The sequence below is a fragment of the Garra rufa genome, chromosome 8, assembly GCF_049309525.1.
Source record: "Garra rufa chromosome 8, GarRuf1.0, whole genome shotgun sequence".
Lineage (NCBI taxonomy): Eukaryota > Metazoa > Chordata > Actinopteri > Cypriniformes > Cyprinidae > Garra > Garra rufa.
Window position 1 is genome coordinate 46,994,546 of NC_133368.1, and position 27,500 is coordinate 47,022,045.

Consider the following 27,500-nt stretch of genomic DNA (forward strand, 5'->3'; position numbering starts at 1 on the left):
GTGTTGAGGAGTGTAGAGGAACAAGCCAAAATTGATCGACATACAAATTGATGGCAAAAACAGGGAGCGAGACCCAAATGCACTCGAGACATCAGAGTATCTCGTATTGCTGTGGTTGTATCCTCTACCCCAGATACAGCTATGACAAGGCTTGCAAAAACTGGTGTTTTACCACCCCCTATACAGCTCGAAAACAGATTTGAAGCACTAATGAATGTGGATGAGGAACCCCCAAATGTGACTGAACATGGATCGTATCAGCCAGCTGCTAACACCACCACAAACAGGCGCGCAAGTTCGAGCAGACAGCGGCACTCAGCTCAGAGCGCACCCAAGCCCAGGACTCTGATAGTGGGTGACTCCATTATCAGAAATATCAGTAGCAGAACTACAACTACATGCTGCTTTCCTCAAGCAACCGTCTCTGATGTGAACAAGGAACTTCGGAACATTCTAATGAAACACAAGACTGCAAATCGAATCATCATCATCCATGTGGGAAAGAACGATATTAGGAAAGAGCAGTCAGAACTCCTAAAAAAGGATTTTGGTGAACTCACTGAAACGCTTCGAAGACTTGAAGTTCAGTCGTTCATCTGTGGACCACTCCCAGCAAGGGGAACTAACATGTTTTCACGGTTGCTTGGACTGAATACCTGGCTACAAAGAACCTGCAGTCTAAACGGAGTCAACTTCACTGACAACTTCAATCTTTTCTGGGGCCATAGACAACTGTTCAAACTGGACAGCCTCCACCCAAACAAACTTGGTGCAAGAGTGCTAAAGGACAATATCTATTTTTCACTCCGGCATCCATCAGTAGAATGTGCCAGTCCACCCAACATGAATGGCACACACACAGTTGGACAAAGTATGAGTGACGACAGGACATCTTATCAGCTTCAGAGTCATTATGTGGTCAACACAACCCACAAGGACACTGACAACACCACACAGCCACAACAAGCACTACTTAGGGACACTTTCCTGGCTGAGCCTTGCCCACAGAGCTCATCACAGACAGACTGTGACGTACTACAACAGCTCCAAGACTCAGCACCGAAGGACAACTTTCTGGTAAACAGCCAGGGAAGTCAGGACAACATATATCAGCCACCGGAAACACCAGAGCCAGAGCTCCATTCACCAGACACATTATCCCTCTCTCCAGCATCTCCACTTCTAAGCTTCTCACAGAAAATGGAGGAACTGCCTATATGCTGGAACCAGACTCTCCCACTCTTTTGCTGCAAGCCCCCAGTTATCAACTAAAAAACGGCGGGCACCACAACCACCAAAGTCTGTGGGCCCAGCTCGCTCTCCTCCTCCTGTGAGAGCTCTCCGGCCGCTGCCACAACGTCAGGGCCCAAACCCTCCTCCGTCTGCTGTGAGTGAACCAAAAACAACTGATAACAGCTCACAGTGATATGTGTCGGGTCCCCGCTATGATAACAGCAACACTCAGGAATGTTTACATAACAAGCGGGAACCCAGTGTGCCTGTAGTTTTCCCTATTTCTGTTTTAATATGTGATAGAAAGTCTAAAGCCTTCTCAAGTCGTATGGTTGACCTATCTAATCTAAGGCCTATTCTGCATCAAACTAAGATTGCTCTAGAGACAAAAAGTAATGCCCTCAAGCTAGCATTTTTAAACATTCGCTCACTAAAAAAAAAATCACTTCTGATCAATGATTTTATAACCACGAACAACCTGGATTTTATGTTTCTAAATGAAACATGGCTAGAAGACAGCTGCAGTGCAACAGTCCTCAATGAAACAGCCCCTCCTAACTTTACTTTCATGAGTATCTGCAGAGCTGTTAGGAGAGGTGGAGGTGTAGCTGCTCTATTTAAAGATGTCTATCAATGCAAGCAAGTGTCATTTGGTCAGTACTTGTCTTTTGAATATCTAGGGATTGTGCTGAAAGGTGCTCCACGCATTCTATTTACAGTATCATTATTTACAGGCCCCCAAAATACTCTCCAGCCTTTGTTGAGGAGTTCACAGAACTGCTATCAATGATTTGTTCAGAGTTTGACTGTTTTGCTATTGCAGGGGATTTTAATGTTCACACAGAAAATTCAGAAATGAAAACTACAAAAGAAATTATAAAAGTTTTGAACACTTTTTTGACCTGATTCAGCATGTGCATGGGCCTACACACAATCGTGGACACACTCTTGATTTACTCATCAGTAAGGGTCTAAAGATTTCATCCACTGTTATTAAGGATGTAGCACTATCTGATCACTTCTGTATTTTCTTTGATATATTGATCTCTGCTACTACTGAATCTAGATCTGTTTCTGTCAGAAAGAGATGCATTAACGATAACACTAGTGTGCTATTTATGAAGGCTATATCTTCAATGCCAAGCATTTCTGCAGACTCTGTTGATCTTCTCCTGGAGTCCTTTGACTCAAAAGTTAAGAATGTCGTTGATGACATTGCACCTGTGAAAGTCGCAAAGACAAGTGGCAGACAAAAATCACCGTGGAGAAAATCAACAGGAGTACAGAGTATGAAAAGACAATGCAGAAAAACTGAGAGGATGTGGCGGAAGACGAAACTTGAAATTCACTATAGCATCTATAAAGACAGCCTTCATGCTTTCAATGTTGAACTAGGTAAAGCTAGACAAACGTTCTTCTCAAACCTTATAAACAGCAACTTAAACAACACTCGCACTCTTGTTGCTACTGTTGAGAGACTAACAAACCCCCCTAGTCAGATCCCTAGTGAAATGCTCTCTGACAGCAAGTGCGATGAGTTTGCTTCCTTCTTTTCTGAGAAGATCAATAATATCAGAAAGACGATAAGCACACCCTGAAGTTATGCAGAGGTCAGAAAGATTCGACTTCAAAAAGAAGTCACTATGTCTGCTTTTGAAGCAATCGATAGCAACATTTTGGAAGAAATAGTACAGCACCTCAAATTGTCAACCTGCTACCTTGACACACTTCCCACATCTTTTTTCAAAAGTGTGCTTAACTGTTTAGAAGCAGATCTCTTAGAAATGGTTAACACCTCTTTTCTTTTGGGACTTTTCCAAACTCTCTGAAAACTGTAGCTGTTAAGCCCCTTCTGAAAAAGAGAAATCTTGATAACACCATATTGAGCAATTATAGACCAATATCAAATCTTCCTTTCACAGGCAAGATTATTGAAAAGGTTGTTTTTAATCAGCTGAACCACTACATACACTCAAATGGATACCTGGACCATTTCCAATCTGGTTTCAGACCACATCATAGCACAGAGACAGCGCTCATAAAGATAATAAATGATATTCGCCTAAATTCAGATTCTGGCAAAATATCAGTGCTGGTTCTACTAGATCTCAGTGCTGCGTTCGACACTGTCGATCATAACATTCTTCTAGATAGACTGGAAAACTGGGTCGGGCTTTCTGGAATGGTTCTCAAATGGTTCAGATCATACTTATAAGGGAGAGGTTATTATGTGAGTATAGGAGAACATAAGTCTAAGTGGACATCCATGACATGCGGAGTCCCACAAGGCTCAATTCTAGCGCCGTTGTTGTTCAGCCTGTATATGCTCCCACTAAGTCAAATAATGAGAAAGAACCAAATTGAATATCACAGCTATGCAGATGATACCCAGATTTACTTAGCCTTATTGCCAAATGACTACAGCCCCATTGACTCTCTCTGCCAATGCATTGATGAAATTAACAGTTGGATGTGCCAAAACTTTCTTCAGTTAAACAAGGAGAAAACAGAAGTCATTGCATTTGGAAACAAAGATAAAGTTCATAAGGTAAATGTGTATCTTGACGCTAGGGGTCAAAAAACCAAAAAACAAGTCAAGAATCTTGGTGTGATTCAGGAGTCAGACCTCAGTTTCAGTAGCCATGTCAAAGCAGTAACTAAATCAGCATACTATCATCTCAATAACATTGCAAGAATTAGATGTTTTGTTTCCCGTCAAGACTTGGAGAAACTTGTTCATGTCTTTATCACCAGCAGGGTGGACTATTGTAATGGTCTCCTCACTGGCCTTCCCAAGAAGACCATTAGACAGCTGCAGCTCATACAGAACGCTGCTGCCAGGATTCTGACTAGAACCAGAAAATCAGAGCATATTACACCAGTCCTCAGGTCCTTACACTGGCTTCCAGTTATGTTTAGGATAGATTTTAAAGTACTTTTACTTGTTTATAAAGCACTCAATGGCCTAGTACCTACATACATTGCAGATATGCTCACTGAATATAAACCTAACAGACAACTCAGATCACTAGGGTCGAGTCAGTTAGTAATATCAAGGGTTCACACAAAACAAGGGGAATCAGCTTTTAGCTATTATGCCACCCGCAGTTGGAATCAGCTTCCAGAAGAGATCAGATGTGCTAATACATTAGCCACATTTAAATGCAGACTCAAAACTCATCTGTTCAGTTGTGCATTTATTGAATGATCACTGTGCTACGTCCGAACAGATTGCATTATTTTATGTATAATCATTTTTACTGTTAATTAATTTTAAATCAATTTTTAAATCATCTTAAATGTTCTTAAATTCTGTTTTTATTGTTGTGATTATTATTTTTAATTTTTTATGATTTTTATGATATTATGATTTTAATTCTTTTTATGTACAGCACTTTGAATTACCATTGTGTATGAAATGTGCTATATAAATAAACTTGCCTTGCCTTGCCTTGCCTTTACTTGAAATAAAAAAATAAATTACTACTAAAACTAAAATAAAAGTACAAACTAAAATTAAAATGAAAACAAAGTATAAAAATAAAAACAATTATTAATGAAAATATAATATTATCTCAATGATACTAACTCTAACTTCACAAAAATCATATTTAAAACATACATTCTGTTTACTTCTAAACATATTTAAAAATCACATTTAATTCTTATTCTATTTACTTTTAAAATATTTTAAAAACACATTTAAAACATACAATGTACATTCTATTTATTAAAAAATTTAAAAAAAAACATCACATTTAAAACAAATAGTCTATTAACTTTAAAAAATATTTTAAAAACACATTTAAAGCATACATTCTATTTACTTAAACAATTTTAAATGATTTCTATTGTATTCTTTTTTTTAAACTGGATGAGGCGTTCTGATAAAATATGGGTGACTAAGAGTGGTTGCTAGGATATTGTCATACAGTAGCTAAGCTCCATACAGAATTAAAATGACATGAGATGAGAGTAAATAACAATAAACAAATTTATTGCTTTAAACAACTTAATGCAATTTCCATGCATATGCATTGCTTGAGGATGCTGTTGTATTTTTATTCAGTTCCTCAAGGTATTGCTCTGTTTTCTATGGGAATGAAAGTACAATCCAACTACAATCCAGTTCCCATGGTTACTAATGTAGCCAACAGCAGCAGACTCTCCATGAAATCAAACGACTCATGTTCTTCAACAAAGACAATGTTTTTGTGTTTCATATTGAAAGTTTGATATGACAGCAAAATGTACCTTACTTCATCTTGAAAAAAAAAAAAGTATATTTGCATAAACATTAGCATGTAAAATATACACAATAAAAATGCATTAAAGTATTACATTTTCTAATAAAAAAAAAACATGAAATGATAATAAAAATAATAAAATGCATGGGAAATAATAGTGATTTAATATTTAAAAGGAATTAAACACGCTGCAACTGTGAAGTATTGCTTTTGTCCATCATTTTATGACAATAGGACATAATTATTTTTGTATTTTTTAAAGTCATATTAAACAGCACAAAATGCATGAGCTGATCAAATGCAGTCTTTGTCTCTCTTCTGCTCACCAAGGCTGCATTTATTTAAAAATAAAGTTTAAAACGTACATTCTATTTGTTTTTTAAAAGCATTTTAAAATCACATTTAAAGCATTCTATTTACTTTTAAAAATAATTAAAAATCACATTTAAAATGTACATTCCATTTACTTTAAAAATATTTAAAAATCAAGTTTAAAATGTACATTCTATTTATTTTTTTTAAATATTCAAAAATCACATTTAAAATGTCCCTGTCACGTGAGATAAGGGAGGTCTGGGTCCAAATGCAGGGAAAGGATTTAATGAGACAAATAACAGAATAAACAAACAAAAGGCCAACACGGCACAACTTAAACATAAACTCAAATACTAAATAACAAAACCAGAGCCAGGATACAGGAACGTAGAGCAGACGGAGAGTTGACAGAAGACATAAGACAATGCAGACCTGAAAACGGAATGAAGTGTGAGTGTTCTTATACAGAGTCCAGATAGTGAACAGCTGTGTGTGAATCAGTGGTAATGACAAAACAGACGTGATGAATCAGAGTGCAGTGCAAACAGCGACCTCAGGTGGCTGAGGGAAAACCCACAGCCCCGATCATGACAGTACCCCCTCTCTAGGGAACGGCTACCAGACGTTCCCAAAACAATTTCTGGAGGGAGGAGGAACGGTGGAAGGTGCATAAGGGGGAGGGACGGCGGGCCAGGCCCGTGCAGCGGAGGGACGTGAGCGGACACCGCCGCCAGAGGAACGCGAGCTGGCCTCGCCGCCAGTGGAACGTGAGCTGGCCTCGCCGCCAGTGGAACGTGAGCTGGCCTAGCTGCCAGAGGAACGTCAGCGGACGCCGCCCGAGGAACGTCAGCGGTCACCGCCGCGTCCGGAACAGAGAGAGCGGTCAACGCCGCGTCAGGAGCAGAGAGAGCGGTCACCGCTGCGTCCGGAACAGAGAGAGCGGTCACCGCCGCGTCAGGAGCAGAGAGAGCGGTCACCGCCGCGTCCGGAGCAGAGAGAGCGGTCACCGCCGCGTCCGTAGCAGAGAGCGCGGTCACCGCCGCGTCCGGAACAGAGAGCGCGGTCACCGCCGCGTCCGGAACAGAGAGCGCGGTCACCGCCGCGTCCGGAACAGAGAGTGCGGTCACCGCCGCGTCAGGAGCAGAGAGAGCGGTCACCGCCGCGTCAGGAACAGAGAGAGCGGTCACCGCCGCGTCCGGCACAGAGAGAGCGGTCACCGCCGCCTCAGGAACAGCGAGAGCGGTCACCGCCTCGTCCGGAAGAGAGAGAGCGGTCACCGCCGCGTCCGGCACAGAGAGAGCGGTCACCGCCGCGTCCGGCACAGAGAGAGCGGTCACCGCCGCGTCCGGAACAGAGAGAGCGGTCACCGCCGCGTCCGGCACAGAGAGAGCGGTCACCGCCGCGTCCGGCACAGAGAGAGCGGTCACCGCCGCGTCCGGCACAGAGAGAGCGGTCACCGCCGTGTCCGGCACAGAGAGCGCGGTCACCGCCGCGTCAGGAACAGTGAGAGCGGTCACCGCCGCGTCCGGCACAGAGAGAGCGGTCACCGCCGCGTCAGGAACAGAGAGAGCGGTCACCGCCGCGTCCGGCACAGAGAGAGCGGTCACCGCCGCCTCAGGAACAGCGAGAGCGGTCACCGCCTCGTCCGGAAGAGAGAGAGCGGTCACCGCCGCGTCCGGCACAGAGAGAGCGGTCACCGCCGCGTCCGGCACAGAGAGAGCGGTCACCGCCGCGTCCGGAACAGAGAGAGCGGTCACCGCCGCGTCCGGCACAGAGAGAGCGGTCACCGCCGCGTCCGGCACAGAGAGAGCGGTCACCGCCGCGTCCGGCACAGAGAGAGCGGTCACCGCCGTGTCCGGCACAGAGAGCGCGGTCACCGCCGCGTCAGGAACAGTGAGAGCGGTCACCGCCGCGTCCGGCACAGAGAGAGCGGTCACCGCCGCGTCAGGAACAGAGAGAGCGGTCACCGCCGCGTCCGGCACAGAGAGAGCGGTCACCGCCGCCTCAGGAACAGCGAGAGCGGTCACCGCCGCGTCCGGCACAGAGAGAGCGGTCACCGCCGCGTCCGGAACAGAGAGAGCGGTCGTCTCCACCCCCACCGCAAAGCAGGGGCGCTTCCGCATAGCCTCGGCGATACCAGCATCCACCGCCAGGCAGGCGTAGATGTACTCGAACCTTGCGGCCGACGCCGCCTCGAAAGACATCCCCTCTGTCTTGGGAGCAGAGGGAATGGTCGCCGCCCCCAAGCGGGGGAATGCCGCCTCAAAAAAAAATTTCCTCCCCGCTGGACCCATTTGTGAGGTCTGCATTCTGTCACGTGAGATAAGGGAGGTCTGGGTCCAAATGCAGGGAAAGGATTTTTTAATGAGACAAATAACAGAATAAACAAACAAAAGGCCAACACGGCACAACTTAAACATAAACTCAAATACTAAATAACAAAACCAGAGCCAGGATACAGGAACGTAGAGCAGACGGAGAGTTGACAGAAGACATAAGACAATGCAGACCTGAAAACGGAATGAAGTGTGAGTGTTCTTATACAGAGTCCAGATAGTGAACAGCTGTGTGTGAATCAGTGGTAATGACAAAACAGACGTGATGAATCAGAGTGCAGTGCAAACAGCGACCTCAGGTGGCTGAGGGAAAACCCACAGCCCCGATCATGACAGTCCCTTCTATTTATTTTTTTAACATTAAAAAAATAACATTTAAAACATACATTCTATTTACATTTATAAAACATTTAAAAATCACATGCAAAGCATTCTGTTTCCTTAAAAAATTAAATATCACATTTAAAACGTACACTCTATTTACTTCTAAAAATATTTTAAAATCACATTTAAAACGTACATTCTATTTAATTTTATAAAATATTTTAAAATCACATTTAAAACGTACATTCTATTTAATTTTATAAAATATTTTAAAATCACATTTAAAACGTACATTCTATTTACTTTTATAAAATATTTAAAAATCACATTTAAAACGTCAATTCTATTAACTTTTAAAAATATTTTAAAATCACTTTTTAAATGTACAGTATTTACTTTTATTTAGGTACATTAAATCTTTTTGTCTCTTCTGCTCACCAAGGCTGCATTTATTTGATCAAAAACAGAGTAAAAATAGCAAAAATGTGAAATATTATTACCATTTGAAATATTTGTTTTCTATTTTAATATGTTTTAAAATGTAATTTATTTCTGTGATCAAAGCTGAATTTTCAGTATCATCTTCAGTGACACATGATCCTTCAGAAATCATCATTTGATGAATGTGTAAACATTTCTTTACTTCTATCACTTTTTTAATCAATTTAACACATCCTTTCTAAATAAAAGTATTAATTTCTTTATAATAATAATAATAAAAAAATTCTAACCCCAAAATTTTAAATTGTAGTGTATTAATGACAATATGTTGCTTTGGATAAAAATCTCTGCCAAATGCATAAATGCAAATGGTCAAAATTTCAAAAGTTAATCAAATTAGGTTGTAATTCACATTAATTTTTAATAAAAGAAAAGCTGTGCATTTTATAGAGAACATGTACAAAATAGGAGTTTTAATGTGATTATTCAAGCCAGGTTTTAAATGCAAACTTTAATTTTATATTTTATGCAGAAGTCCAACTAGAATACAATTACTCATCGCTCAGCTTCAGCACAACGCAAATTAGTGTCATAATGAGCTCTTGAGGGAATTTTTAATTAGTGCAAAAGAATGGCTGCTAGTCTAATAAACAGGGTTAAAGCAGTTTCTAGACGACACTCCCTTCATGTCAGTGCATCACGAAAGCAGGCTGGATTTGTGCATTTGTCCTCAACAGACAGCATTACTGACCAGCTGCTAATCGCAACAAGCTGGTGTTTTAGCGCCTCATTACTGAGAAACATGCAGCATTAAAACAGATGGTGCCGAGCCAAGATCAACCCTCGGAGCAATTACATAAGAGCAGAAATACAGTTTTACCTAAAAAACATACAATACTACTGTTGCACACACGCACGCAAACTATTTAAAACTATGCTAGAATAGTAACATTCAATATATGTCTCAACATTTACACTGCCATTCAAAAGTTTGGGGTCAGTGATGATTATATGTTTGTTTTTGAAAGAAATTAAAACTTTTATTCAGCAAGGATGCATTAAATTGATCAAAAGCGACATTAAAGACATTTATAATGTTACAAAATATTTCTATTTCAAATAAATGATGAACTTTCTATTCTGAAAAATAAAATGTATACCAGTTTCCACACTGATAATAATCAGAAATGTTTCTTGAGCAGCAAATCAGTATATTAGACTGATTTCTGAAGGATCATGTGACACGGAAGACTGGAGTAATGATGCTGAAAATTTAGATTTGATCGCAAGAATAAATTATAGTTTAGAATATATTCACATAAAAACCAGTTATTTGAATTGCAATAATATTTCACATTTTTTACTGTATTTTTAATCAAATACATGCAAACTTGATGAGTATTACTTAAACCTGATTTGATATATTTTAGGTAGACACTAAAATACAAGGTACAAAATGGCATTTTATAATTGTATCATATATTATACTATAATATAATCATTTATATGCATCAATAGTAACAACAGCAATATTTGTTTTGTTTTGTTTTAACACAAAATGTGCCTCGTCTGTGGCACAATTTTGAATTAATGAATCACTGAATTATATTTTTGATCAAGTTGATTCACTGAATCAGACATTCTGAACTGATTCAAACAAGAATTAAACTCTAACAGTATTTTAGCTACTGATTTTTAAATTAACAAGATAACAGACACATGTAGACTACCAGTTAAATGTAGGGGTGCACCGATCCGATATTAGGATCGGATATCGGCCCCGATATTGAAAAAATAGCTGGATCGGGTAATGGAAAAATGAACAGATCCACGGGCCGATCCCGTTTTTTCCCTGTTTTTACAGTTTGCAATGTCTGCAAAGGAAATGTTTCGAGGGGTGGTGGTAAAAATCTACTACATTTTATTTATTTTAATTTATTTTAAGAAGTTTGATTACATTCTATTTTCGATTTGAATGCACAATTGTTCTTTAAATAACAAATAAATAAGTAGTCGATACATTAAATCTGTTTTGTCTTAGTTAGGAAAGTAATGTTTAGTTAGGAAAGTTTGGTGCCTTTAGTTTCTTCTACATGGTGAAAGGAAGGTATAAGGTGGAAGGTATGCAGTTTATTATTAATTCAACAATGGTATCGGATCGGTATCGGGTGCCGACAGATATACAAAGCCCAGGCATCGGTATCGGTATCGGGACTGAAAAAGTCGGATCGGTGCATCCCTAGTTAAATGTTTTCGAATGGTAAGATTTTTAATGTTTTTTAAAGAAGTCTCTTCTGCCCACCGAGCCTGCATTCATTTGATCCAAAACACAGCAAAAACAGTACAATTTTGATTATTTTTAAATCAAATTTGTTCCTGATTAAAGCAAAATTTTCAGCATCATTATATAATTTTACAAAAGATTTCCATTTCAGAAAACTGCTGTTCTTCTGAACTTTCTATTCATCAGAGAAACCTGAAAAATTTCTGCTAAAAGCTAAAAGCTGTTTTTAACATAATAATAAAAATAAATGCTTTTTGAGCAGCAAATCAGAATATTAGAATGATTTCTGAGGGGATCATGTGACTGGAGTAATGATGCTAAAAATTCAGTTTTGAAATCAAAAGAATAAATTACATTTTAGAATACACTCAAATAGAAATCTGATTTACTGATTTTGCTGTACTTTAGATCTAATAAATGCAGGCTTGGTGAGCCGAAGAGAGAAAAAAATCTTACTGTTCAAAAACTTTCGACTGGTAGTGCATTAAAGGGATGGTTCGGAGTAGATTTGACTTCATTGCTATGCACTCCGAAGCCCATGTAAATACCCCATCCGAAGTTTTTTTTACCTTAGTCAAACATTGAGGGAGATAAGGTTTGGGAAAAGCACATAAAAGTCCACCTACTACGTCTGTGTGCATGTCAACGTAGTAGGTGGACTTTTACGTGCTTTTCCCAAACCAGGGAAGTGACGTCGACGTGTCGCCATTTGTAGTTTTTGAGACTAGTAGAGATCGCGTAAAAGTTGTTTTTAAAACACTCATGGTGGACGTTTTGTGAGTACATACCCTATTTACACTACTGTAGAAGTTTGGTAAGATTACGTGCACGTTTAGTGGTGCAATTTACGAGATACATCACATGTACCATGTACGGCTGTAGCAAGCCATTCGAAAAACTCTGATATTTCCCTCAATGTTTGACTAAGGTAAAAAAAACTTCGGATGGGGTATTTACATGGGCTTCAGAGTGCATAGCAATGAAGTCAAATCTACTCCGAACCATCCCTTTAAGAATGTAAATGAAGTGAATTTAAAATTTTTATGTTGCTTTTCATTCTGACGTAAATATAAAAAAATTATGTGTAAAAATGTATTAAAAATTTATAATTTCAAATGTGATTCACTTTAGATGAAAGCATCTGCCAAATGCATAAATGTAAATGAGATGCGAATCATTTAATTTCTCATTCATCTTTTCACCTGGTCTGACAAGGCTTACTAAAATCCATTTGAAATGTCAAAACTAGCAGCTAAAAGTCGCTCCTCAAAAGCTCAGGTAATACAGTGTATGTGTGTGTAGAGTGGACGGTAGCTACAGTAATTCACACAGACGAGAGCTCATGCTTCACACCCACACACTGACGTACTGAAGGAAAAAACCCAAGGGCACCTTCTAGACGACTGACTGAGTCTCTGTGTGTATGTGTGTGTGTGTGTGTGTGTGTGTGTGTGTCACACACACGCATGTGTGAGAGTGTAATTCCTGTGAACTTATGTAAATGTGTGTAAATCAGCTCAGAACTGTAACTTTGATGAGAATCAGACTCACTTGCAGAACAATCATCCTGAAAAATACTCTCCTGTCTGTGCCTTAAAATGTCTGTGGTTAACATTGTTTAAAGAGGCATTCAAATTTTGTTTTATAATAGGGATGCACCGATCCGACTTTTTCAGTCCCGATACCGATACCGATGCCTGGGCTTTGTATATATGTCGATACCCGATACCGATCCGATACCATTGTTGAATTAATAATAAACTGCATACCTTCCACCTTATACCTTCCTTCCACCATGTAGAAACTACAGGCGCCAAACTTTCCTAACTAAGACAAAACAGATGTAATGTATTGAATACTTATTTATTTGTTATTTAAAGAACAATTCTGCATTCAAATCGAAAACAGAATGTAATCAAACGTCTTCAAATAAATTTAAATAAAAAAAAAATGTAGTAGTAGAAATGGAGGAAGAAAAAAAGGAGGGAAAAAACTGTGGATCTGTTCATTTTTCCGATCCCCGATCCAGCTATTTTTTCAATATCGGGCCCGATATCCGATCCTAATATCGGATCGGTGCACCCCTATTTTATAACATAAATTACAAAACAAAAATTATTCCTGTCATAGTTAGTTCAAGTCAAATGTTTACATAACACCTTGCAGAATCTGAAAAATAAGAGGGATCATACAAAATGCATGTTATTTTTTATTTAGTACTAAGCTGAATAAGATATTTCACATGAAAGATGTTAACATACAGTCCACAAGAGAAAATAATAGCTGAATTTATAAAAATGAACATTTAGTTTACATACGCTTGATTCTTAATACTGTGTTGTTACCTGAATGATCCACAGCTGTGTTTTTTGTTTAGTGATAGTTGTTCATGAGTCCCTTGTTTGTCCTGAACAGTTAAACCGCCTGCTGTCCCTCAGAAAAATCCTTCAGGTCCCACAAATTCTTTGGTTTTTCAGCATTTTTGTGTGTTTGAACGCTTTCCTACAATGACTGTATGAATTTGAGATGCACCTTTTCACACTGAGGACTCATATTCAACTATTACAGAAGGTAAACCATGCATTTAGAAGATAAGGGTAAGCTTTACTTATTTAGTCTTCTGGGAAACATGTAACTATCTTCTGTCACTTCTAAGGGCACTACTAAAAAAAAAAAAGATATTTAAGCAAAATAAGAAAAATATAAACATCTTCATTCTGTTCAAAAGTTTTCACCCCCCGGCTCTTAATGCATAGTTTTTCCTTCTGGAGCAACAGTGAGCGTTTGAACCTTCTGTAATAGTTGCATATGAGGCCCTCAGTTGTCATCAGTGTGAAAAGATGGATCTCAAAATCATACAGTCATTGTTGGAAAGGGTTCAAATGCACAAAAAGGCTGAAAAACCAAAGAATTTGAGGAACCTGAAAGATTTTTCTGAAGAACAGCAGGCAGTTGAACTGTTCAGGACAAACAAGGGACTCATGAACAACTATCACTAAACACAGCTGTGGATCATTCAGGTAACAACACAGTATTAAGAATCAAGCGTATGTAAACTAAATGTTTATTTTTATAAATTCAGCTATTATTTTCTCTTGTGGACTATGTAAATGTCTTTTATGTGAAATAAAACATGTGAAAATAACATGCATTTGGTATGATCCCTTTTTTTTGGTCAAATAATTAACATTTTGCAGATTCTGCAAGGTGTATACCTTTGACTTCAACTAAATAGATGAGAGTTTTGAAAAGCTACTTGGCCTAAATACAAATAAAGTCTTGATGGCATAAGGTTCAGACATTTACTTTCTCATTCATTCAGATGAGTGCCTTTTGGCCTGCCTAAAATATGACTAGCATGTAATCTGCATGGGGTCTAATCTCTTTATCCTGAATCCACTCTTCTTATGACCAAATGGCCACACACTCTCCTTCTGTGTGGATCTACACACATCCTACACTGTAATCCTGTAAAGAGACAACACACTACACAAACTCACAGGTTCGTGTGAGGGAACAGAACAGACGCAAGCCTCAATAGAGTAAAGTAAAAAATGAGATCTCTTTAAAACTGAAGTGCATCACCAAATTGAATGGCAAAAATAATGACACTGCCCATCTGCTAATATAAGAAAGTATTTTAAAATCCCCCAGAAACTCCACACTAAGCTTTAATATCTCAATTAAAAGACTGAAATGAGATTAAATAGAGAGGAAATAGAAATCTGCGCTAAAGTCTCCAAGAACTCAGATGTTTTACATGAGGAAAAGGCCCATAGTCCATTAAAAAATGAGAAATCTCAATAAAATATCCTATTTGCTATCCACATTAATTTTATACAATATCTCTATATTCTTACAATAGGACAATGTTTTGTTTAGTTTTATTCTTACTAAACAATTATAGTGGAATTACACTACCATTCAAAAAATTTGGGCTTGGTAAGTTTTTTATAAAAGAAGTCTTATATGCTCACCAAGAGTGCATTTATTTGATCAAAAGTACAGTAAAATAGCAAAATATTAATACAATTTAAAATAACCGTTTTCTTTTGTGATATATTTTAAAATGTAATTTATTCCTGTGATGCAAAGCTGAATTTTTCCAGCATCATTATTCCAATCTTCAGTGTCACATGATCCTTCAGAAATACGCTAATTTGCTTATTATTACCAGTGTTGAAAAGAACAGCATTTATCTGAAACATAATCCTTTTGTAAATTTATTTTTTAAAGATCATGTGACACTGAAGATTGGAGTAATGATGCTGAAAAGATAGTTTTCATCACAAGAATAAATTACATTTTAAAATATATTCAAATAGAAAACAGTTATTTTAAATAGTACAAATATTTCAAAATTATAGGCTTACCAAGACTGCATTTATTTGATCAAAATGACAGTAAAATAGCAAAATATTAATAAAATTTAAAATAACTGTTTTTTGATGCAAAATTATTGCATCATTATTCCAGTCTTTAGTGTCACATGATCCTTCAGAAATACGCTAATTTGCTTATTTTTACCAGTGTTGAAAAGAACAGCATTTATCTGAAATCTATATCTTTTGTAACATTATTAATGTCGTTAATGTCCCTTTCGATGATTTTAATGCATCCTTGCTTAATAAAATCATTAATTTCTTAGCAATAATTATAAATTATTAACCAAAATTCATACTGACCCCAAAGTTTTAAAGCATTTATCTAAGCCAATATTAAATCTTGAAAGAATCATTACTCTCCATTAAATAGCCCTTATGACAGCACAACCTCTGAGCAATAAAAAGTGTCTTATAAAGCTGGTCTGTGCGTCAGCTATAAATAGCAGCTGTATGTTCTGCATCCTGTAGTCGATACACATCTCAGATGGACTGACCGTTCCAAGTGCTTAAAATAAGCACTTTCCTGTCAGATCAATAAGCAGTGCAGGTTCCGTGTCACTGGCCCAATACTTCAGGATGCCTGCACTTCAGATCAATGCCACAACCCTGCAAAGTCATGTTTACAAGGTACCAGGCTGCTACAAAGGCACTTTTCTATTTAGTGCCTCTGCAAAGACATTCAGTTTTATTTGAATATCCAGAAACCCAGCTAACAAAGATTTCTCACAGTAAATGATGAAAACATTCTAAATGTTTTGAATGTTCAAAACGTTGGTTTTTTAATTTGTTTTTGCAAATGTAACCACATTTTACATTTTATCAATTGGCAAACAGTCTCGGAATGTTACTTTTAAATGTTCTCTGAATGTTCTAAAACAACAAGTGGCATGTCCAAAATTATTCATACCCTTTCACAGTCTATGGGAAAATCCAAAGTTCTATACCATTCCAAATAGTCCAAGCTGTTCTAAAGCATTCTAATTCTAATTTTTGCAAATGCTCATCTGGACAAAGAAGACAACTTCTGGTCTTCTGTTTTATGGTCAGATGAAACAAAAATTGAATTGTTTGGCCACAATGATGTAGCCTTCATTTGCCGTTAAAAAGGGAGATTTTTTGCACTTGCGTAAATGTAGCATAGGTTTAAAAAAAAAAAAAAGACTATTTTGCTAACATTCTTTTTAAGTTTTAATAACATTCTGAATGTACTTTGAATATTCAAAATGTCCAGTTTTTAAATATTCCAAGAACTTTTGCAACCATAATGAGAATGTTACTTTTGAATATTATCTGAACATTCTAAAAAACAGTCAAATTCTTAAATATTTTCACTATTTAAAATAGCTCTTTTATATTTTTAAATGTATTTTAAAATGTAATTTATTCCTGTGCTTTCAAAGCAGAATTTTCAACTTCATTACACCAGTCACAAGATCCTTCAAAAATCGTTCGATTTGCTGCTCAAAAAAACATAATATTATTATTAGTAGTAGTAGTAGTATTATGTTGAAAACAGTGGAGTAGAATTTTTTCAGGTTTCTTTGATGGATAGAAAGTTCAAAAGGTCAGCATTTATCTGAAATAGAATTCTATTGTAACATTATAAATGACTTTATCATCACTTTCTTTATGATCAATTTAAAACATTTGCTAAATAAAAGTATTAATTTCTACATACATTTCTAAAAAAAATGATACTGACTCCAAGCTTTTGAATGTTATAGTGTATAATGTTACAAAGGCTTTTAATTTCAGACAAAAATGCTGATCTTTGGATCTTTCTATTCATCAAAGAATCCTGAAAAAAATGTCCTCAACTGTTTTACATATTAATGATGATGATAATAATAATAATAGTAGCATATTAGAACAGCATTTTGGAAAGATTTTTGAAAGATCATGTGACACTGAAGACTGGAGTAATGATGCTGAAAATATAGCTTTCATCACAGGAATAAATTACATTCTAAAATATATTCAAATAGAAAACAGTTGTTTTAAATAGTAAAAATATTTCCAAAGTTTTACAGTTTTTTTTTCTGTACTTTGAACCAAATAAACTGGCCAGGTTAAAACATTAAAAATCTTACTGTTCAAAAACTTTTGACTGGCAGTGTACATAGATTTCACTTTGCTATTTTTCAGAGAAACCCTCTCATAAACGGAAAGTAAAAACAAATGAAACTGTGATCGCCCAGTTAACATGTCAGTCAGACAAACGTCTCATTTCCTGGCCAAATGAAGCTGTAAAGTAGACGAGACTGATAGTCACCATCTAGTTTTTCCATCGCTATTCTCTTGTGGATCAGATAGATTCCAGCTGGCTGAAAGAGACTGCTTTGGTATAATTTTAGACGCAAAGTATCTTCAAAATAACACTTGAATAATTACAGCTATTGTTTTCTCAGAACACGGCTCCATTATTACTGAATATAATCTCACTTTTGTGGAAATTTCCAAAGAAAAACAACTTTGGATTTCCCCCAAAATAACAGAAAGAGCAATCAGCTTAATTTTAATGCTGTTTACTTACAGAAAATGGACACAAATTGACATGAAATCCTCTTAGCCACGGTGGGGGAAAAATACTTTTGTGCACTTAAACCTCATGAAAGGATAAGCTCAAAGAAGATGGAAAGGTTCTGGCCAAAGTTACACGCAACACTGACCTGCCAGACTTGTTGTTTCTGTCCCAATACATGCTGGGAGTGTCAACTATCTATCTATCTGTCTATCTATATATAGTCTCGCGTAGCCAGACCTTCAGACTGACGGCTGAAGGTCTGGAATTCATGGCAGCTTTCATTGGCCAAGGCCCGCCCATAAGGCCGTTTGACTGACATGTCAAACAACCAATCACAGTTCGTTTCGTTCAGCGTCACGTTTCGGGGCATGGAAATGCCCCCACAACAACAAACTGGCGTGCAACAAGTCAGTCATTGAAATAACCAGCATTGGAAGTTAAATAAGAAGAGGGAGAACAAGCAGTAAGTCAGCGACACTTGCGTCTCCCGGAAATACGATCAAAAGTTTTGATAATCGATTAGTTGGTCAATTATTTTTTGGATTAATTGGCTTTAAAAATAAAAATATTTTATTGACAAAAATTACACTATGCCACATTCTGCCCAATGTCCTTCAAACAAATGTGCCAGCTGAAAGCTTTGAAAAAACAGTCCTTAATTTATTAGACCACCTGTCGTAATAAATAGAAAAGGCAAATATCTGAAGAAAAACACTATAAAGCGATTGACTATTTTTGTCACAGATAACCGCAATAATTATAGCATTAGAAATGTTACTAAAGCTTATGCATATTGGAAGACTAACCAATACAGAAAGCTAAAAAATGATTTTGGTAATCACCAATACTGTTAGTTTCAAGCAGCAGTGGCACAAACCTTACATAATTTGTTAAACACCTTACATAAATTTGTTATGTTAAATTTGTTAAGCACTGTATAAAGTGAACATAGCTACTCTCTACATTAAAAATGAAACGAATAGCCTAATACAGATAATAAAGATGAATAAAAACAAACTCTGTGTTAACCAACGGGTGAGAGGAATGTTCTGCAGAAATGCGTTCACTTTGATCAAAGTCACGTTTACTGTCGTTTCTTTTCATTTATAGGCCGCTATGACGCACCTGATATTTATATATAAGATAATTACATGCTGTTATCCCTTTACAGTTCCTACTCTCCATAAATATGCGCATTACATGTTGTCCATAAAACCTAAATTTAACATTCAACGATATTTCAGCACAACGAATATATTTGAGTATTAATTGTCTCCCTCTCTGTGTTCCTGTCTGACACGCTCATTCAGTAAAGATTTAAAATTAACACAGAATGTCAGGATGGACTTCTATGCAAAAATGGAAATGCTTGTGTGAATTTGTGACATTTGCAGATAAGGATATGACCATAAACTGAAAGTTTTCGTGCTGAGGATGCAAACAAATCCGCCAAAGCCCCTCACAGGGCAAGCCATTACGCTATAAGCTTAAAGTTTAAAATAAGGAATTCTCATGTTTTGGGCAGCTTGGATCACATAACTCTTGTGCAGCATTTCATTCTGTTTCCTCAACTATTCTTAGATGCATTTTGTCCATAGAAATGCGTCATTCAGTGCTGTAATTTGACACAACCCTCTGCAGTTGTATGTGCACTGTGGGCAGATCCGATTAATCCATAATAAGAATTGTTGTCAATGATTTTCATTATCGATAATAATAGATTCTAGTTGTTGCAGCCCTAGATATAATCACATGATTATTGAATGGTTTCTTTTCACATCAGCATCCAATGACTTTGCTGCTCAACATTCAAATATTCTTATGCTTCAGAAACCCTCCACCTTCCCCAGCTCCACCTGTATAGACCTGCTATGGAGTGATGTATGTGACGTATGGCAGTTATTTTATATTTATATGTTATGTGCTCACAGCAGCATGTCTAACCTCAAAAACACAAACTAAAGAAACTCCTACAGGTTTGGACTGACATGAGGGTTAGAAAATGATGACAGACTTTTAATTTTTTGGTTGAACTATTTCTTTAAAGCAGCATGAGGGCAGTCAGAGAGCGAGGAGATTAGCGAACATCCCATGACGGTTCGCATTGATTTAATTGGATGAAGCAGATAATCATATTGAGCATCCTGAAAGGGCAGATGGAGGAGAATATCACTATCAGCTGGAGCACAACAAATCCACTGAGGGCAGTTAATGCTGTAGCGGCCCATAAATGAGCCAAAGGCCCTTTCAAGGAAAGCATGTTCACTCAGCAGCCATATTTGCAACACCTTGGACAGCCATTTCAGGCATCCAAGGCCAAGTCCTATATATTTAAATGGGTAAATCCCGAAATCTCAAAAACTGCTGCTTCCAGAACAAAAATTTGCAGATAAAACCTTTAAGATGTCATCCAAGATGTTCATGTCTTGCTTTCTTTAGTCATAAAGAAATTATGTTGTATGAGGAAAACTTTTAAGGATTTCTCTTCATATAGTGGACTTCTATGGTGCCCCAGAGTTTGAACTTTCAAAATGCAGTTTAAATGCAGCTTCAAACAATCCCAGCCGAGAAAGAAGGGTCTTATCAAGTGAAACAACTGACAATTTATATACTTTTCAACTTTAAATGTGCACTCCGATTCAAGACAGTTAGGGTATGTTGAAAAGCTCTCATCTCATTTTCTCCTCCAACTTCAATATCATCCTACATTGCTGTTTTACATTTTTCTGTAAACGGCATTTGATCCTCTTTGCATGTTAACTTTGTAAACACTTCTGCAGCGATGTAGGATGATTATAAAGTTGGAGGAGAAAATGAGATGGGAGTTTTTGGACATACCCTAACTGTCTTGATCCGGAATACACAGAGTTCACACAGAGCTAGACAAGACGGGCATTTGAGGTAAAAAAAAAAAAAAAAAAAAAGTGCATAAATTGTCAATTTTTTTTTTAGAAAATAACCGATCGTTTTACTTTATGAGACCATTATTCCTTGGCTGGGATCATTTAGAGCCCATTTAAACTGCATTTTAGAAGTTCAAACTTGAGTGCACCATAGAAATCCACTTTATTGAGAGAAATCCTGAAATGTTTTCCTCAAAAAACGATTTTTTACGACTGAAGAAAGAAAGACATGAACGTTCTTAGAACAACATTCTCAGAGCCTCCTTAAGATGTAATTTGTATTTGTTCAATGTTTAAGAAACATTAGGGTTTTTTGTAATCTTTGAAAAAAGTTCTATTCACGACAAGACAACTGGACATTTTAACATTTTAAAAATGTAAAAAAAAAAAATAAACATTCAAATAAAGTTATATTTTGAGTAAAAATATAATCAACAGAATATAAGAAAAAATAAATGTTAACTAAAGTTGTAAAAATTCTAAAAAGGTATTATTTTATTTCAGCTCATTGCCATTGCAGTTTGTTATTCATTTTCATTTGTTTATTTTCACTAACAAAAATAACTAGAACTAAATAAACTAAAACTAATGAATAAAAATGAATAAACGTGACCTTAAGTGTCTTAAGTATAGCATGGGTATATTTGTAGGAATAGCCTGTATGGGTCAGAATTATAGATTTATCTTTTATGCAAAAAATCATTTGGATATTAAGTAAATATCATGTTCCATTATGATTTTTTGAAACATCCTACCATAAATATATCAAAATGTAATTTTTGATTGGTAATATGCATTGCTAAGAACTTCATTTGCACAACTTTAAAGGTGATTTTCTAAATATTTTTTTGCACCCTCAGATTCCAGATTTTCAGCCAAATATTGTCCTATCCTAACAAACCATCCTATCCTATCAACTGAACTATTTTATCCTATACTTTGTCAGCAATGAATTACATGCATTTTTAGTTACCATTTCTTTCACTTAGTATGTCATCTAAGAATTTTTCTGTCTTTTTCTGTCTTCTTTGCGAAGCAAATATTTAACCCAAACAACATTTTGCAATATTATAATATTTGAAATAATGCCTTAAAACGCTGTCTAGGTAGGAACTACAGGTACACTCTTAGAAGCAAAACTGTCAATGGGATGGCACCCTAAGGTACAAAAGCTAAAAGCTACATCTTTGTACCCCAAAACCAGTCATAAGGGTCAGTTTTTTAAAATTGAGAAAGCTGAAATAAATACGCTTTCCATTGATGTATGGTTTGTTAGGATAGGACAATATCTGTCCAAGATACAAATATCTGAAATCTGAGGGTGCCAGAAAAAAAAAAAAAAATCACCTTTAGAATCGTCCAAATGTAGTTCTTAGCAATGCATATATTATTAAATCAATAATTCATTTTTGAAATATTTACATGGAACATGATCTTTACTTAATATCCTAATGAATTTTGGAATTTTTATCCATACAATGTATTTTTGGCTATTGCTACAAATATACCCGTACTACTTCAGACTGGTTTTGTGGTTCAGGGCCCTAAGTGGTAAATATTAGTTCTTTGAAACTACATGTTAGTATCTAAGGTGTACATATTTGCACCTTTTTAAAAGGCTACCAATCTCAGTGACAGTTTTGTACCTTTATTTCTTGTGTACAGTCCTAGAAAGAAGGCGAGGGATGAAGCAAGACAGTGTTCACAAGACAGAGATCTGAGCTGGATTTATGGGAGGTCTTGGCCGACATCTGCAGCACATAACCTGCTTCTTACTGTAGCAACGGAGGCTTCCTACACCCCTCCTCCACAGCACTAACCCTGCATCTGATCAATGACATTCAGCCTGCAGAAAACACACTGCATCACACAAACTACATCACCCACAATTCTGTAGTGCAATACTGCAGTTTGCACTATGGCACACTGTTCAAAGCACAAAAACAGCTTATTTTAATTCTCTAAAACATGCATGTTATCTGACAATGTTAATACTGCAGAAACACAATCAAGGGCATCATAAAAATGCATGCATTTAGTAAATCCCAGAACTTGGCAGTGTGTGCATGCAGCAGATGTCACTAAAACCTGAGCAAAACTAGAGCAAAACCAGCATCCTGCTCATACCTTAGAGTCCAGTCGGCTGTACAGGTCCAAATTCTGCATATCCCTAGTGGTTTTCTTTCCAGCTCCAGAATGAGTCAGGACGGTTTCACCTCATGCAGCATGCGCTTCAACTGATGTCCAACTTCAGCGCATGCACAAACACACACACTCATGCATGCACACACACCGCGATTACAGCAGTGACATCAGCAGCATCTCTCGCATACAAACTTACACTGTCTTTATCTGGATCTGTTTCTCTCTCTCTCTCATAGGGAGGAACTGCTTCTCATCCCGGTGTTGCACCAGTGTGTTCTGCCCACCTCCTCCCAAGAGGCATGCTGGGAGTGGACTGCTGACCTCTCAGAAGAGGCCTGACCTTGTTCTCTCTCTCGCTTTATGCTCACGGTTCTCACCAGTGAGGTCTAATATACCTGCTAGCATTTCTAGTCATCTCAGAGGCAGTTCTTGGCATGTGTGTGACTCTCTGGAAGAACTATTTCACCTGAGCCAAAAATATGACTCATCAATCTAACATCACCAAAACACAACGTCATGAAAACATCGATTGACCCTTCATTAGTGACTATCCTGAGCTGTGAGATCACAGACAGCAAACAGGGAAAAATATCAGTCTATTTCATGATTTTAAGAGACTGTAATACACACACACACATACACACATAAAAACACCAAAATAGTAGTCCAAAATCATTTGTTGCATTATGAGCCTATTAGAAGCTAATTAGAATGTCCATATAATTCAAGTACACTCTTAAAAATAAAGGTGCTTCACAATGACATAGAATAGCCTTTTTTTGTCTAAATGGTTCCATAAAGAACCTTTAACATCTAAAGAACCTTTCTGTTTTACAAAAGGTTCTGTGTGGCGAAAGAAGGTTCTTCAGATTATAAAAAGGTAAGAAATAGATGGTTCTTTAAAGAACCTTTGATTGAATGGTTCTTTGTGGAACCAAAAATGTTTTTTCTATGGCATCTCTGTGAAGAACCTTTCAAAGCACCTTTATTTTTAAGAGTGTATGGAAAAAATATCCCTGTATGGGTTTTAGTTTTTTTTGTATTTAGAAGTTATGATATTAACTAATTAAATAATATCACATGAGCAACAGTGCTGTTTTCCTGAATATCAGCGCATGCGCGTGATCACAACTGTGAGTTTGATATTGAAATTAATTGATTGAGTTACATTTTAGACACAACAAAAATAAACAAAGATGGATTTGAATATTTGCACATCTCAAAGCAACACTAAAGTGTTTCGTTCCTGACTGAATCTGTTTTTGAATTAATCATTTAAGTCAATGATTCAGTGATCCATTCATAAAAACAGTCACTTGTTTCATTTTCGGAAGTTTATATCTCACAATTCTGAGATAAAAAGTCAGAAGTGTGAGATATAAACTCACAACTGCAAGAAAAAACGTCAGAATTGCGAGATACAAACATAATTCTCAGTTATTTTTTTCTCAGAATTGCATGATATAAACTCACAATTGCGAGAAAATATCAATCTTTTTTTCCCTCTAAATTGGACTTTATTATTATTTATTTATAATATAATATATATACTTGTATTTGGAAGTTTATCACGATAATTCTGAGAAAAAAAAAGTCAGAATTGTGAGATTTAACTCACAATTGCAAGAAAAAAGTCAGAATTGCGAGATACAAACATAATTCTCAGCTTATATCTCACAATTCAGATTTTTTTTTCTCAGAATTGCATGATATAAACTCACAATTGCGAGAAAGTATCAGTCTTTTTCTCCCTCTAAATTGGACTTTATTATTATTTTTTTATAATATAATATATATACTTGTATTTGGAAGTTTATATCACGATAATTCTGAGGGGAAAAAAGTCAGAATTGTGAGATTTAACTCACAATTGCAAGAAAAAACGTCAGAATTGCGAGATACAAACATAATTCTCAGTTTAGAATTTTTTTTTCTCAGAATTGCATGATATAAACTCACAATTGCGAGAAAATATCAATCTTTTTCTCCCTCTAAATTGGACTTTATTATTATTTATTTATAATATATATATATACTTGTATTTGGAAGTTTACATCACGATAATTCTGAGAAAAAAAATGTCAGAATTGTGAGATTTAACTCACAATTGCAAGAAAAAAGTCAGTATTGCGAGATACAAACATAATTCTCAGCTTATATCTCACAATTCAGATTTTTTTCTCAGAATTGCATGATATAAACTCACAATTGCGAGAAAATATCAATCTTTTTCTCCCTCTAAATTGGACTTTATTATTATTTATTTATAATATGATATATATTCTTGTATTTGGAAGTTTATATCACGATAATTCTGAGAAAAAAAAAGTCAGAATTGTGAGATTTAACTCACAATTGCAAGAAAAAAAGTCAGAATTGCGAGATACAAGTCTGTATTCAGACCGAGAGACAGAGAAAGCAGACATCACGTTTAGGCAAGAAACAGCTTCATGAACAGTCTTTTCAAATACCCAGTCATTCATATTATCACAGCAACAGACTGATTAAAGGTCATAGTTTGGATGTAAACATTGATGTCTATGATAGAGATCAAAACGAATAAAAACTAAACTAAATTTTATTGCAAATTTGAAAACTATATTAAAATAAAACAAATTTTAAAAAGCAAAACTATAATAACCTTGCTGTGGAGTGAATTGTACTTGAGAACTGCAAGGTAAACCTAAAATAATTAAGTAGAAATTACTCAAACTCTAACTGTACTCATATAATTTACTTATTTCCTTTGCTAATTTTACTTAGGTGGGTTAAGTAGATTTTACTTAATTCTGTGCTTAAATTTGACTTTAAAAATATGCATGCAAAAACTTGCAAAATAAAAATTAATTAAATTTTGTGGGGGTTTTTTTCAGTGTATACTAATAGCACATTTAAATTTCATTTTCATAAGGGCATTCTGAGTGAAAAGCAATACTCTGAGCTGAGAACTGTTCATCCTTCACCTTTGTCTGCTCCTCTCTGACTAGACATTTGCTTGTGTAACACAGATTCAGCACAAATATAGAAGCAGATCAAACGCTCCCAGACGAAAGCAGATTCGATTTGCGTGTCGGTACGGCGCATTTCGCTGATCTTTATGCATTGAGGATTTTTCTCATTTCAAAAATGTGCTGTCTACCAAAACAACACATAAATGATTCATTAAAAAAAGCCAACGCAGCTCATCTAATAATGCAGCATTGTAAGATCAGAGGAGAATGATTTGAAAGCATGCCATAAATCTCTGACAAGCAACTGGATTTCTGTAACTACGTGTCTAGTGACGTTTCAAGGTCTTTTCTGACTAAATTTGTGCAGGAAAGAAGCTAAATGAGCATGTGGTGAGCAGATGACAGATATATAACATCTGTGACCTATTGGTGTCTAGAAGCTTCTGTGCTGGATAAGCACAGAATATAGGCAGGGATAAAAATGTAAAGTTTGGTGTGTGTGTAAGTGCTACTAAAGTGGAGATTTATGGCTCTGCGTATGAGAAAAAACTCATTTTGAGAAAAAGGCCTTTTAAAAGATGTATTGTAATTGAAATCTATTGACACAAATAGATAAAGTGCTATGAAAGAAACACTTAACAGTGTCTTTTAGGTGTTTTCTCTACACTAGTCTGAAACAACACCAAAAAACCCAAAATCTCAAACTTGACAGGTGCATGTTTTTGCCTGCAGTGTCTCCCTTTAAGCTTGCTGTTTTTTTAAAGTTGTGATTTGGCAGTGAATTGTCCTTTTCCAGTCATGTTGATTAAATTAAATAAAGTCAGATGCATTGAAAATAATTTATGCTGATAAGTTCTGGAACAGCGTTCCTAGACTTTCGAATTAAAATATATTTGCAGTTTCTTTCTCAATTCAATCCATGCTTCCATGTATGCTCCAGTCCAGGCATTATATCAGCCATCATAAAATATAAAGTGTATTAAATATTTCAACTCACCACACTTTGTCTTCCAGGAGAGGTGACCACCTGCAAAATACAAAATATTTACACATTAAATTTTGTCATTTGTTTTGACTCACTCTACTAATTACTAATAACTAATAATTACTAATAACATTTTTTTATTTAATAAACTATTTTTGAATTTTATTTAAAATTAGTTTTAATACAACAACAACAACAACAACAATAATAATAATTATTATTATTTCTATTAATTTTATTATTATTATTATTATTATTACTGAAAATAGTAATGTTTTACTATATAGTAACTTTGATAATAATAACAACAATAATAATAAGAAGAAGAACATTTAATAAATGATTTTTTAATAAATGATAAAAGTAACTGAAAACTATTTTTATCACAACAATAATAATAAATACTATTATTGCTAAATATCATAAT

The 27,500-nt window shown here is 36.2% G+C and overlaps 1 protein-coding gene across 1 annotated transcript in view; it reads right to left on the reverse strand.

Moving 5' to 3' along the window:
* The window catches only part of slc4a10b (solute carrier family 4 member 10b), a 131,356-nt gene that overhangs the window by 89,178 nt on the left and 14,678 nt on the right, over positions 1-27,500 (reverse strand). The window contains exon 2 of the mRNA XM_073845143.1: positions 27,086-27,115. Coding sequence (XP_073701244.1) covers positions 27,086-27,115 — 30 coding nt within the window. The remainder of the gene's footprint in view (positions 1-27,085; positions 27,116-27,500) is intronic.